The 15,072-nt window shown below is 37.0% G+C and overlaps 1 protein-coding gene across 10 annotated transcripts in view; it reads left to right on the forward strand.

The window, feature by feature from the left end:
* Positions 1-15,072, forward strand: part of LOC126297613 (biotin--protein ligase) — a 429,285-nt gene that overhangs the window by 223,385 nt on the left and 190,828 nt on the right. For 8 of the 10 annotated variants that reach the window (XM_049988622.1, XM_049988619.1, XM_049988626.1 and 5 more), the window contains 2 exons: positions 68-304; positions 12,931-13,254. In XM_049988622.1, the coding sequence (XP_049844579.1) occupies positions 68-304; positions 12,931-13,254 (561 nt within the window). The remainder of the gene's footprint in view (positions 1-67; positions 305-12,930; positions 13,255-15,072) is intronic. The other 2 variants (XM_049988625.1, XM_049988628.1) reach the window with 1 other exon arrangement.

Raw genomic sequence — 15,072 nt, forward strand, 5'->3', positions numbered from 1 at the left:
TTCCTAGATATATCTTAGCCTGCTTTTAGTGGTAACATTTCATTTAAAGGGATTTTGCTTTCCACAGAAAAACTGGAATATTCAGTTCACAATCTCTGAGTGTTGAGAGTGCTGAATCTGCAAGTGAAGAAACATGCAGTATGTTAGAGGGAAAGAAAGATTCAAATAATCCCCTGAACAACTTAGATGAACACAAAGAGCAAAATATGAATATGAAGCCTCCAAATGTATTGATTGTCTCAGAAAGTGTGATTGCCCGTAACAATATAAAGGACATGTTGTACAATGTCCTGAACAAAAATAGGTGAGTATGTGTACTTTTAAAAAAAGAAAGAAAAGAAAAGAACTTGTTCTCTGCATTCTCTATTGTAAAGCTCACCTTGTTGGTTGGATTGTGGTGGGAACAGGGATGTTCCAGATAAATAAATAATATTCAGATGCAACTACACTTATCACCACAAAAATTGGCCAGAGATAATCACAGCCATAGTTACACTTCTGTACAGCACTACCGTGTATGAAATGCAATATGTTAGTTTTTGAGTCTACATAGGGAAACAGTGAAGCGATTATATTACTTGAAATATTTTGCGAGAATAGTCTTGTTGTATTTTAGAGTTATTTTAAGATGACATAAAAGCTTTTCTCTAAATCAGTATACTCTATCAAAAATACACACGTCAAAAAAAGTTTTCCACCACTTTGGTTCCCAGAACTCTTGAAGACAGATGTTGACTGTGGATATTGTTTCGCAGACACAGTCCCTTTGACTGTTCAGATATGTCACTAAACCCACCCAAAGGTGTAAACAACCATGCATGAGCAGTGCCTATTAGATAGAGGGGGTCCGACAGCCAATCAGTTCCAGTCATTCCACCAGGAAGGAGATACACGGCTCATGTTGTCTGTAGTTCAACCATGCCTAGACAGTCAATACCACACTTTGATCACATCTGCATTGTTACTTTGTGCCAGGAAGGGCTGTCAACAAGGGAAGTGTCCAGGCGTCTCAGAGTGGACCAAAGCGATGATGTTTGGACACGGAGGAGATACAGACAGACATGCCTCGCTCAGGTCACCCGAGGGCTACTACTGCAGTGGATGACCGCTACCTATGGATTATGGGTCCAAGGAACCCTGACAGCAACGCCACCATGTTGAATAATGCTTTTTGTGCAGCCACAGGACATCATGTTATGACTCAAACTGTGCGCAATAGGCTGCATGATGCCCAATTTCATCCCCGGCATCCATGGCGAGGTCCATCTTTGCAACCACGACACCATGCAGCGCGGTACAGATGGGCCCAACAACACTTCGAATGGACCACTCGGGATAGGCATCACGTTCTCTTCACCGATGAGTGTCGCATATGCCTTCAACCAGACAATTGTCGAAGTTATGTTTGGAGGCAACCTGATCAGGCCGAATGCCTTAGGCACACTGTTCAGTGAGTGCAGCAAGGTGCAGGTTCCTTGCTGTTTTGAGGTGGCATTATGTGAGGCCGATGTACGCTGCTAGTGGTCATGAGAGGCACCTCAACAGCTGAACAACACACGAATGCCATCCTCCGACCAATAGTGCAACCTTATTGGCAGCATATTGGCAAGGCATCGGCAGCATATTGGCGAAGCATTCGTCTTCATGGTCGATTATTTGCACCCCCATCATGCACATCTTGTGAATGAGTTCCTTCAGATAACGACATCACTTGACTAGAATGGCCAGCATGTTCTCCAGACATGAAACATATCGAACATGCCTGGGATAGATTGAAAAGGGCTATTTATGGACAACGTGACCCACCAACCACTCTAAGGAATCTTTGCCAAATCGCCATTGAGGAGTGGGACAATCTGGACCAACAGTGCTTTGATGATAGTATGCCATGACGAATACAGGCAAGCATCAATACAAGATGACGTGCTATACTGGGTATTAGAGGTACCAGTGTGTACAGCAATCTGGACCACCAACTTTGAAGATCTCACTGTGTGGTTTTCATGAGCAATAAAAAGGGCAGAAATGATGTTTATGTGAATCTCTATTCAAATTTTCTGTATGGGCTCCAGAACTCTCGGGCTTGAGGTGATGCAATTTTTTTTTATATGTGTATATTACATATTCACTGAATTTGGAAATGTTCATTAGTCTGCTATATAACTGAATTTTCTGATCCAAACTATCCATGGAGTCCCAGGTTTGCCTTTAGATATGATAATATGCAACTAATTTCCCCATAACAAAAGGTATATGATGTGTTGCCTATTAACTAAAGGGTGTAATTGCTGGTGGCAGATGTGATTAAAATAACTTCAACCTAGAAATTTGTTGGTTCTGCTATTAGCCCACCCATGTGAGATGACTCTGTCTTCTGCAAGAAATAGTATTCATCTTGGCATACTAATAACGAATAAAAATTTTCACAAAGTAGCAGAAAGTTGGTAATTTTCAGCATTTAACATGCACTGTAAGCAATAGTAGGAGCATAAATGCAAAAGTGTACTTGTGGTTTAGTAACAAAGTTTCATTCTGGCCATTTGCAACTGGATCAAAGACACTAAGAAAAAAATTTGATGTAAAGTATAATAGTTTGCCAGTGAAATTTAGCCAACTGCTAACTTAACTTTCACATCAGAAGTGTGTTGTACGGTGAGCTGGTGCTGTTGCTGCAATGATTCTGTCATTGTTCTAATAGCAGCTGAGGTAGGAAACATGAAATACAAGCTATTGTAGCTTTTGTTTGATACAGATTTTCTGGAATCAGGGAATTAAAAAATACTGACTCTGTGCGATAGAACATTTCACCATGGTGACTAGTGAATATCAAGTGAATTAACCCACATAATTTAGTGCTGCGCAGAGAAATCTGTAGATGAAGACAAAATAACCAAATGCTTCCTGTGATATTACCGACCTTCAACTACACTAACAGTAGGAGGAATATGTTTCAATAATTGATCTGTTGCTTGAAATAATCGATCTGTTGCTTGAGTGGGTCATAATATCTTGCACTCTTAAGCACAGCTTACACTATAACGCCTTCAGAGGCGGGTGTGATCAGAAACTGATCTGAAGGAGCACTGCAGTGTTTGATTCCCATTTTTGTGATTAGGGTAAGAGGCAAAAGTAGAGTTACATTTACTCTTTGGATGCTGTGATAGCAACCTACTCAATAAATTAAGAGGTGGTGATTTACCAAGCTGAGGCAGATGTGTGGTTTCGACACAGGAAGTATCGCACTGTTGGCACACTTTGTTCCAGCTTTTTATTTCTTAGCACTATCTGAAATTAATGACATTCTTGGATTATTATAATATTTATATGAGGGTTATCAAGGTGTAATTGTTAAATCAGACTGCTGCTTTATGAAATGCTTCATCTGCAGCTAATGAATGTTGACTGCCTTGTGAATTTCACCAAGTTTTCCACATAAATGAACAGCTTTTCATTATTTTAGTTGGGGGATTCAACTCTTTTTAGCAGCATGTTATTCTGTTCAGTAACTAGTAAAGTAACTGGGAGGTATATCACATAAGTTCCTCTTATGTCTACAATTCCAAATTCCATTCATTAGCAGTCTCAGTTCAATTTCTTGAGATGGTCAAACATGTTCACTGTGGTCATATCAAGCTGCTTCACGAACAAAATAAAAACTCTGAAAAATTCTTAGTAGCCATCAGTATTCGAGATTTGTTCATCATCAATGTGCCAAAAATAGGAGGAAAGCTACATAATTAATTAAAAAACTGATTAATATCATTTCTTTCTCATAGATGCAGAGGTAAAAAGGTTGACAGTGCCGACTTATACATTTGCTCTTATCTGCATCTTTGTTTTGCATCAGCAAACAATTTTCAATGTATGTTTTTGTAAATACACTGTTTGATTAATCATTGAACATCATCAAATTAATTCAGTTTCCTTACATATGTATTGCCATGTTTTTGTGGTAATCATGAAAAATGCTAAGAGACACAATCCATTTTGGTGTCAAAACTATAAATGTCTTAATGGTATATGATATTTCTGGCAAGCTTGTTTGCAGTAACTTTTTGTTTTGTTAAAATAAACATTGAACATAAGCTAATAATGATAAGAGTGTAATTCAGCTGAATATTAGGTAAATTTTAACCATGGCATCAATTGTATACTTTAATGTTCCTTATGTCATATCATTAATAAATAGTTATAACATTAATATCTTTACCATCCCAATGTTGAAATTTTACGACACTGGCATTAGCAGCTTCTGAGTTCTCACAGCCCACATCTCATGGTCGTGCGGTAGCGTTCTCTCTTCCCACGCCCAGGTTCCCGGGTTAGATTCCCAGCGGGGTCAGGGATTTTCTCTGCCTCGTGATGGCTGGGTGTTGTGTGATGTCCTTAGGTTAGTTAGGTTTAAGTAGTTCTAAGTTCTAGGGGACTGATGACCATAGATGTTAAGTCCCATAGTGCTCAGAGCCATTTTTTGAGTTCTCACAACTTTGGGTACTGTTTGGGCTGAAACTTAGGCTTGTAAACAAAGTCTAGTAGAATATCTATTATATCTCTGTGTTAGCTGCATTTCTTCATGTATCCATTTCTGGACCTCAAAAGTGTGTGAAGTGTCTATATTTCTACTTATTTTTATTACAAATTCCTTGAACTAATATTGTGATGAATCACAAGGATGTGGGATGAGTCAAGTTTACAAGCATAGAGATACAATAAATATGTGTCCAATAACAAAAATATAACATAAACTAGTAGATAAGCTTAAAGGCTGAAGCAAAATTAATAAGATATAGTTCAAGTAACATGGCAGAATTACTAAAAGTGAATTTAAGTTCTGAAAAAAATATTCATAACTGCCCTTCTTCCAAACAAGTAAGATGAATTATGGCTAACACATTAAAAATAGAAAGTCTCAAAACATAAAGTAGAAATGACAATAACAATTTACAGAAACACCCATTTATTTATCTCCAGATACTCATCAAGGGAGTAGAAGGACTTTTCCATAAGGTATTTCCTTAATTTATATTTACATGTAGGCAAGCCAGTAACGTAGACTTCAATATGTGGTGGAAGAGAGTTGAAAATGTTTGTGGGAGAATAATGAACACTTTTGTGTACAAGACTTAGATGTAAATAATTTTTAGACCTTGGATTGTGATCATGGTAAGCACTGTTATATCTATAAATAGAATAGTTATTAGAGACAAAAATCGTCAAAGAAAATAAGTATTGGGATATGGTGGTTAATATTTGGAACTTGCAAAACAAGTTTCTGCAAGAATATGTTTGGAAAATGCCATCCATTTATTTATTTTTTTGTGGTTAAGGTTGATTACTCTGCATGGTACTCACTTGCTTAACTTATCAGTTTTCATGAAAAATCACATTACAACAATAAAACTGTTTATATGTGCCAAAGCACTGAGCAGTTGTCAGCATTGGTTTCAGAAGCAGTTGCTGCAATAGGGAAAGCATCCTAATGGTAGCGAACATTTGTGCCTGGGAAAGGAGGCTTTGAAAAGCTCTGAAATATGAAGTCCATGGACTTCATTTAAATACGCCAGGAAAGAAATTACTAGCCAAAAAAAATATGTACTCGCATTTCGAAGAAGAGTGAAGAAAAAAGTATAAGTGTCAAACAAACGGAGATTAAGAAGTGCTTTAGACGAGTTACAAGCTGTGCCATCGGCCAAACGCAAATTACCAAGTGCTTTAAACCGATTAGGCGAGAAACAAACAATCAAGTCATCAGCCAAACAAAAATTACGCAATGGTTTAAACCGAAGAGGACAGATGTGGATGAAGCAAAACTTATACAAGCTCCAGAAGTTAACTCACCTGCTGATTGCCACCAGCAAACAGAAGCCACACACAAGAAAGATAATGAAAATTTTTTAGGGTAAGTGCTGTATTAGAAATGCCATTAGATAAAGAATCAGAAACCATTTCAGCCAAAGTTACCAAATACACAGATTTTGCTATACTACACCATAACGTTCAGTCACTCACAAATAAAATTTCCATGTTAGAATCACTACTCCAGTATGCACTAAATATAGACATAATTTGCATTACTGAACATTGGCTACAAAATGCCGAAGTAAAATTCACCTCAATTTAAGGATATAGATTAGCAAGTCATTTTAGCTGAGAGTTTTCCAAACATGGTAGCTCTGCTATCTTTGTGAAAGAACAAATAAAGTTCTGTGATGTTAGTAAAAGTTATATTGACTCAATTGACAAAGACTTTGAACTTTCCATTACTAAACTGCCAGAGCTTAATTTCATAGCTATAAACATATATAGAGCACCAAGTGGAAACCTGCCAGTCTTCATGAATAAACTAGAGGTTCTGCTGAACAGGATAAGTACACTAAATATGAAGGTAGTGCTTTGTGGGAATTTCAATATTGATTTTTCAAAAGACAGCAGCACCAGAGATCCTTTGATAAATATGACCAACACATTCAATATGATCCCCACAATACAGTTCCCAACAAGATTAACAGAATGCACAAATTCCATTGTTGACCAAATATTCATCTCAGAAACAAATTACAGATTCACAAGCAGGGTACTGATCATGGGTTATTGTGATCATGAGGCACAGCTGCTGTGTATAGAAATGCCAACAAGTAATAGCAGTTGCGGAAAAGTAGTTGAAAAAAAAAGAACCTTTTCTGAATATAACATTAGAATTTTTAATCTCTTACTGGCAAAGGAAAACTGGGAAAGCATCACCACTCAGAACAATGGTGATAGCATGTACATGAGTTTTCAGAGCATCTTTCTTCACTATTTTAATGTAGCATTTCCAAATGTAGTAAAAACAGTAAAACCTACTAATAATAAGGTATGGATAACTAAAGGCATAAAAATTTCCAGTGAGAGAAACAGATTTCTTCAGTACTGTTGTAAGAAACATAGATTAACCCAAGAATTCACAGATTATTCAAAAGCCCCCAAAAGAATCTATGGTAGAGTAGACAAAGAGGCAAAAATTATGTGGAATGACAATTTGATAAGAAACTCATCTAATTTAAAAGAGATTCACGTGGAGAGTTATAAAGGAAGAAACTTGTAGCTCAGTGCCAAAGAAAAAGAATGTATCATGAACACTCAAAAGTCACAGACCCAAATTCAGTTGTGGAAAAATTCAGTGAATACTTCACTTCACTAGCTGAAGACCTCATTCAAGTACACCGTCAAGGACCAGTCCCAAGTTTCCCCAGCAAGTCAGGGATCTCGATTGCTTCTGTGTATGTTTATGAAACAAACCCCAATGAAATTATAAGTAAAATTAAATCATTAAGCAATAAAAGTCAAGTGGTCATGATGACGTACCTGATTTCATATTAAAAGTATGTGCTCACCACATAACAAACCCCTTGGCAAAAATTTTCAACCTCTCTTTAAAAACTGGTGTATTTCCAGATATTTTTAAAACAGCAAAAGTTTCACCACTGCTAAATAAAGGTTCTTCTGAAAAAATATCAAACTACCTACCTGTGTCACAGTTAAATTCCTTCTCAAAAATTCTAGAAAAACTCTTCTGTGACAGGCTTTTAAGTTTTATAAATAAACATGCACCTTTTTTCCATTACACCAGCATGGTTTTAGAAAGTCTAAATCTACACAGACAGCAATTTTCAAATTCTTAGACTGCATTTTAAAATCCCTTGATCAACATAAATTAGCGGCAGGTATTTTTCTAGATTTATCAAAAGCCGTTGATGTCCTGGACCATAACATTCTGCTCGAAAAATTAGAAAGACGAGGAGTAAGAGGTGTAGCACATAGCTGGTTGTGTTCATACCTAAAAAACCACAGGCAGAAAGTATCACTTCAGTATGGATTCAACAAAATGAATAAAACCAGAAACAACTCCTTTCTTTCTAGTGAATTACCAATAAAATATGGTGTACCACAGGGCTCAAATCTTAGGTCCACTACTGTTCTTTATTTATGTGGACGAATTAGTTGAATATATGAGTCCCAGAAAAACTATGATGTTTGCCGATGACACGAGCATATTGCTCACTGGATCTAGTCCAGAAACTTTGCAGTCCACAGTAGAAAGTTCTATGAAAAGACTTTCTGAGTGGTTCACAAAAACAAACTCATTATAAATACTGAAAAAACTGTGTGTGTCGATTTTCATTTAATTCCTCCAACTAATCAAATTTCTATTCAAGCACAATTAAAAAATGATGCCGTAGAAAATGTAAGTGTCTTAAAATTTTTGGGTCTGTGGGTTCTGCATGACTTAAAGTGGGACACACACATAAATAACTTGTCTAGAAAACTATCATCTGTGTGCTATGGCCTAAGAATTTTAAAGGCTTCAACAGGCAGAACAACAGTACTGCAGGCATACTATGCACAGTTCCCCTCACTAGTCCGATATGGGATCATTTTCTGTTGATACTCAGCTCACAGCGTAAAGGCTTTTAGAATGCAAAAAAGAGCTCTAAGAATAATTTGTGGCTTTAAAAAATGATGTCCTTTAAATCCCATTTTATTGAGCTTGGTGTTCTAAATGTTCCAAGTTTATTCATTTATGAAACTATCTTGTTCACTAGAAACTACCTCCTGAAAGCAGGCAAACTGCTACAGAACAAAAATGTACACAACTATAGTACCAGAGGGAAATCAAATATACATCAAAAATATCACAGAACAACCACCTATGAGAGGAGCATAATTAACATTGGTGTAATACTGCGCAATAAGATACCAGAGGAAATAAGAAATGCTACTCATCTGATATTTAAAGCTAAACTAAAGGCATTTCTAGTAAAGCACTGTTTCTATTCTGTCAGAGAATTTCTGAATACGTAACAAAATTAATTGTAATAGGTACTTAATTTTAATTTCCCTACTATTTTGCTAATACTATGTATTATTGAAACTTATCTTTGACCTGTCCAATATCAATTGTACAATTTGTGCTGTATGATAAAACTGGACCAATAAAAAATCAAATCAGAAGTGAACATCAATAGTTATCAGTTGTGTGTTAGGAAGTATATGTAAAATAAGTTGTTATTGTACTTTGATTAGAAACGTCCATTTGGTATATAGATGGAAAGTAGTGTACAGAAATATACATGGAGTGGCCTTGAACACTGGATTTATATACTTACATTGCATTTCATTTGTCACTAGGCTGCTGAAATGTGCAGAAACAGGCTGCTCAAGTGAGAGTGAGACCTGTAGTTGGAAAGTACTGCAGCAGTGTTGACAGATTGTACTGATTTCTGGAAAGAATTTGAGGATTTTCAAAGTTGTCACCTTAGAGTTTGACTCAGACGTAGTTCCTTACTTCTTACTCTTCCTAACTGGATGCAGATGCTCACTTAAATTGTGAGCCTCTGGATGAGCTATCAGGTGGCAAAGATGCCACATGATGTGCCTTTTTGAGCCAGTCGCTGTGGCCGAGCTGTTCTAGGCGCTTCAGTCCAGAACCGCGCTGCTGCTATTATCGGAGGTTTGAATCCTGCCTCAGGCACAGATGTGTGTGATGTCCTTAGGTTAGTTAGGTTTAAGTAGTTCTTAGTCTAGGGAACTGATGACCTCAGATATTAAGTGCCATAGTGCTTCAAGCCATTTGACCATTTGTGCCTCTTGAGAGCTCAGAAATTGGTAGTAAGCACTGTAATCTGTTCACTCCTTTGATTTGGTTTTGTTCAAAGACGCAAAATATTAAATCATAAAAAAATTGCCCAAAGTGTAATTTGAACCAACACAGCGACATACTGCCATATTCCAGAGTTTTTATGGATTTACTGAGATACCTATTTTGATTTTACCAATTTCAAAATATTTTGTACCGCTGTTCAATTTTTTACCCCACTTCACAACATCAAACATCTTTTCCAAGTTTGTAGTTCTAATAATTGTATGACAAGTTTTTAGAGGGTGTGTCCATATGCTGAGTTTCAAAATGATATAACTTCATCACTCACACACAATGTTTCTTTTATGAGCAGTACTGTACTTTAATGTGATTGGAATGAGTTGACAGGTGGCTCAAATTTTTTTCTTCGTCCTTTTTGTGTGTTGTTGAATATACAAGATAGATAGTTTAATGTATTAATGTCAGTTCAGTGTGCAAATAATGACTATCATCAATACTACTCGTGCAGTGATGTATAAGGCCAATAATGGTATTCTCTGTGAATGTCATAGGAAGTGACTGCCTTTCCTATTGAAAAACTTCAGCACAGCAAGGATTGAGGATTTTTGAGCAGTATGACAGCAGACAGGCAGTTCCTTTACCGTGGGCTACTCTGTAGCTACAACATGTTATCTGAAAATAAGAAACATTCCCTGGAACTGGTAATTTGAAAATGAAATGTAGCGAATTGCAGAATGCAAAAATTAGACAACTTTGAAACATTGTATTCTTGTATGATATACTCATCATGATGTCATTGACAAAAATAAGGAGATTTGATATCCAGCTAAATATATACTACATGAAAGACAAACATTGTCTTGCCCAAAGGCATACCTATTGTGACAAGGTGTATGGTGGTTTACGAGCTCCACTTATCATCAACACATGCCTGTTATCACTTTGCAGGTTGATACAGGATTAATCATTGAAAATTTAATATCTTTCCACTAAGCTGGTGATCTAAACCATCTTCCCTAACTCCCTTCTCTCAAAAATGTAGTTGTGGTATGTGTGCGAGTGGAGTGCAATGCGTTTGGTTTACTCGTGCTTCTTTTCTGCGTTGCTACCGTGATAACAGAATACCCAGCTTCAGTGTCGGTTCCTGAGCTGGAAGGTCTCCCTCATTTATGGCAGCCAGTATACTTTTCATGCATAGTGTATTTCAAAAAGCTATTAATGCCATCAGTCTCATACAAATGGTTCTTCCTCTGTTTTAAAATGCTGTTTCATTGTCTATTTCAAATAAATTAGTATTTACTTCAATTGATTGACAGTTAAAACTGTGGACTTAAACTGTGATCAGTTTGAGTATTTCAGTGATATCTTGTGTAAATTCTTTGTGGTGATTACTGTAATATTAATCAGTAGTCCGGTGGTTAACAGAATCTTTCGTTTTTTTATCCCTTGCTCACCTGTGATGATTATTCGTGACGAAATAGTCTGTCTGTCAGAACAACAACAAAAAAGAAGACGTTAACTGTTCCTACAAATGTGGGTCTTTTAAACTCTGTTTTACTCGGACAAAATTCTGAGTAGAGTAATAAAGGTCATCTGTATTGATAGCCTAACACAATACTGGCAGATTTGTGTTAATGGGGTGTGCTCTTGCTCCACAAATGCAGCCAAGTCTGCTCAGCATTACAGTTTCCCCCTCCACTGTGCTATTTCAAGCAGGTGTGTAATGTAAGATGCCTATATGCTGAAGCTTCCACATATGGAAATCTTAGGACGGTGTGTTTTGAAACACAGTGCAACTACTTCTGAGAGGTGAATATTGTGGCGTACTTTTATAATCAGGATTTTATCACGTGTGTTTATTTTCAACTTTTTATTTTTCTGCCAAAGCACTAACATCATTACTTAATGAAATGAGTACCTTAGATGGTGCTAATAGGGTGAAAAGAACTACAGAATGCTTTACATATATTAAGTTGTAATGTTCATAAATTTATACATATTTCAATTTTAGAATATTTAATATATCTGGAACTATGGTTTGTGATGTAGTCAAACACGTGGAGCTAAACAGATTAAAATGGTTAAATCCAGCCGTTGTCAATTGCACGACAGGAAAAAAAGGAGAAGAAAAGTGCTTGCACCTGTGTTGAACCAAACATTGAAATAACTTTAGTAGCTTGCCTGTGCAGTCGAGGATATTGGGGTAACATTTTGTTAAGTCTTGTAAATTCCTGGAGTGAACAAACAGGTCATTGAGCTGGATGCTTCACTGTACATCTGTCAGTTCAAGTCAGAAGAAATGAGCAGCCACAAGTGAGAATGATCTGTCGGATAAATCAAAATAAGTCTTCAGTCATGCAAAATATTGGACTCTGTATGAGAACTTACTGTGAAATATTTCAATTACTAAAATGTAGTTGGTCACATCTGGTACACAAATGACTGCATTTAGTTCTGGAAAATGTTCCATGTCATGAACTTCAAACTGATTTGTGCATAGGGTTAAGTTTCGTTTGATAGCCTCAATCCTGTCAGCCATTTCTGTTACAAAATTATTCTCGCCTTGCAATAGTACATTTAATTCAAATTATTGGTGATGTTGACCATAAATATTGGACACCACTCTACTTACCCTTTACCCTAAGCACTTTGCATGGTCTTCAAACAATGTGAAAAATGAAGCAATTCCTGTTCAGTGCAAAACAATGCAGATTTTCCACTTTTCCTTTCTTGGACAAGTGTGTAGATGCCATAGTATTCTTAGTACAGAATGTAAATCTAATTCAACACAAGCAGTATTGTCTGCAAACTGTTTGGCATCTAAGAAGGCTACCACTTTGCTCTAGTGGCATCTGGCTGCAGCCTTCATGTCCCTCTTTCTCCTCATCACTCAGACCCCCCCCCCCCCCCCCCTTTTCCACTCTGCACTTGAAGCATTAGGTCGGAGTGAGGCTGGAGTGCTCGCACTGGTGAAGCGCTGTTTGACCAGGCCTGGCCTAAAGTATAAGAGCACCGCACATACAGAAACTGGAATACATTGTTGTGGTTGTTAATTCCTTTGTTCTAGAGAAGCAATTTGTTGAAATTAACAAGTATATAATTGATGCCTATTTTACTTTTACTTACAAATAGATAGGTTTAGTAATGCTGTCATACTTATTATATGCTGAGTGATGAATATGACTTATGAGTAGATTTAATGTCTTTAAACAGTACGGATTCATGCATCGTACTAACTCAAATATTGTACTGTTGTACTATGGATAGTCTAAACGTCATGCGAATTTCAGATACACGGTATATACAACTACTCAGGAGCAACTGCTAATTCAACCATGGATGGATAATACCCGATTGTTGGTTGTATCTGGAAATGTTTCTCATGAGCTGGGATCACGTGTAATCAACTATTTGCTACAAGGTGGAAAAGTATTGTGCCTGTGCTCAGATCTTCTTCATTTAATGCTGCCAATGTTCCGCACTGCAGAGGTTCGTGAGCGTGAATTAGTGCAATTTTCATATGGTCAGTGGAAACATGTGAGCCTAATGCACCATATCTTTTGCTACCAGCCATCACCTGAGCACAGACGTTTCTTTCGCTTTGAAGATTTAAGGTGAGTTCCTGTAATTTAATAAAAATTTCAGTCATGTAAACATCTTCTGTTTCATTTTCCTATTATTGGTTGAATTTGCAAGTATTCAGAAACCTTGATAAATTGAGCCATTTATCCATAAGCTGTTATATTTTTCTGCGTGAAGTGTTGTTAGTGAAACCGAAATATGAAAGGATGTGATAGAATGATTTATAGAAGTTGTTCTCTTTTGAAACCATCATTTCTTGTATTACAGCTAAAGACATGTGATGTAAATAGGATGTCCAGTATGGAGCAAAACAAGTTGTCATTCAAATAAACTCATGGTTATATGCAGAAAATGATTACTATAGTCATAGTGCCAATGCAGTTGATGAGGGGAAGAAATAGGAGAAACTAAATCGTGACATTGGAGGAACAAAACAGGAAAGGGCAAGAAGAGAAAGAAATATGAGCCAGTATGACTCTCCAAGCAGTGTTTGTGCTCTGAATTTTGACGGTAAACCATATTGTGATGAACACATCTCTTGCAATGGGTGCCTCTGGAGTTGGCTGACATGATGTTTTCACTCTTACTAAGTGAACTTGTTACGAAATGTGCTGCTGTTTGGTTATTCTGTTTTTCCTGTATCAGTCGTATTTGGTATGCGTTCCAGACTGATGAACAATATTTAAGTATTGGTCAAGCAAGGAATTTGCAAGCTATTTCCTTTGTAGGCAGATTACATTTCCTGAGAATTCTTCCAGTGAATATCAGTCTAGCATCTGCCTTAACTGTGATTAGTTTTGTGTGGTCATTCCACTTTAAATTATTCCATATGCTTACTCCAGATATGGATTTGATATCTTCCAGTGTTTGTTCTTCAGTTGTATAGCCATACATAATGGATCTCTCCACCTATTTATGCACAATATGTTATGTTTATTTATGTTCAGTGTCAGCAACCAATTCCTGCACCAAGCATCAATCTTCTGTAGGTTTTCCTGCATTCTGATACAATTTTGTAGCATTGTGACTGTGAAAGTGCATCTGAATGTGCAACATCTGTTGTCTTTGTTGAGACATGAATCATCAGTTGATGTCAGTAGATCAGTGAAGTTGCACTTGACAGTGTTGTGTAAAAGGAAAATGCCAGGTAAAAGGAAAGGAAGTGTGCCTGTCAAGGGAAAGAAGCGTGTAGTGAAGACCGTAGTCAGTAGAAATGAAGTTAGAGGTTTTGGATCACTGTGAGAAAGGTGAGCATATTGTTGACATTCAGCTTACTCTGGGACTTAGGGAATCCACTGTGAGAACTGTTCATGACAGTGCAAAATAATTTCAAATAATTGTTCACTGTTTAACTGCCTTAAATGTGTCTAGGGTGGCCACATATTGCTCAGATGTGATGGAAAAACTGCTAAGCCGTTGGATTGGGCACCACAATCAACTGCACATCCCCTCCCTCTGGAGCTGCTATTCAAGCTAAGGCCAAGAGCTTGTAGGTAGACTTAACAAAAGAAGAGGATGATCCAACACAGGTTGGGTTGATAGCTTAAAGCATTGTTTTATCTTTGATGATATTAAGCTGAGGTTCAGAAGATGGAGTTGGAACCAAGGAATTTAAAAAGACATTTAAGAAATAGTAACAGAAGAAGACTATATTATGAAGCAGGTTTTCAACCTTAGGAAATGGGTTTATTTTTGAAACAGATGCTTAGTCACATCTTCATTTCTATTGAAAAACAAACTGCACCTTGTTATTGAGGCTGACAAGGACAGACGCACCCATCTTTACGAAGGAAATTCTGCAGGCCATTGCAGATCAGAACACCTTATGATATACCACTTTCAAAATCCTA

The sequence above is a fragment of the Schistocerca gregaria genome, chromosome X (genome assembly GCF_023897955.1).
Source record: "Schistocerca gregaria isolate iqSchGreg1 chromosome X, iqSchGreg1.2, whole genome shotgun sequence".
Taxonomy (NCBI): Eukaryota; Metazoa; Arthropoda; class Insecta; order Orthoptera; family Acrididae; genus Schistocerca; species Schistocerca gregaria.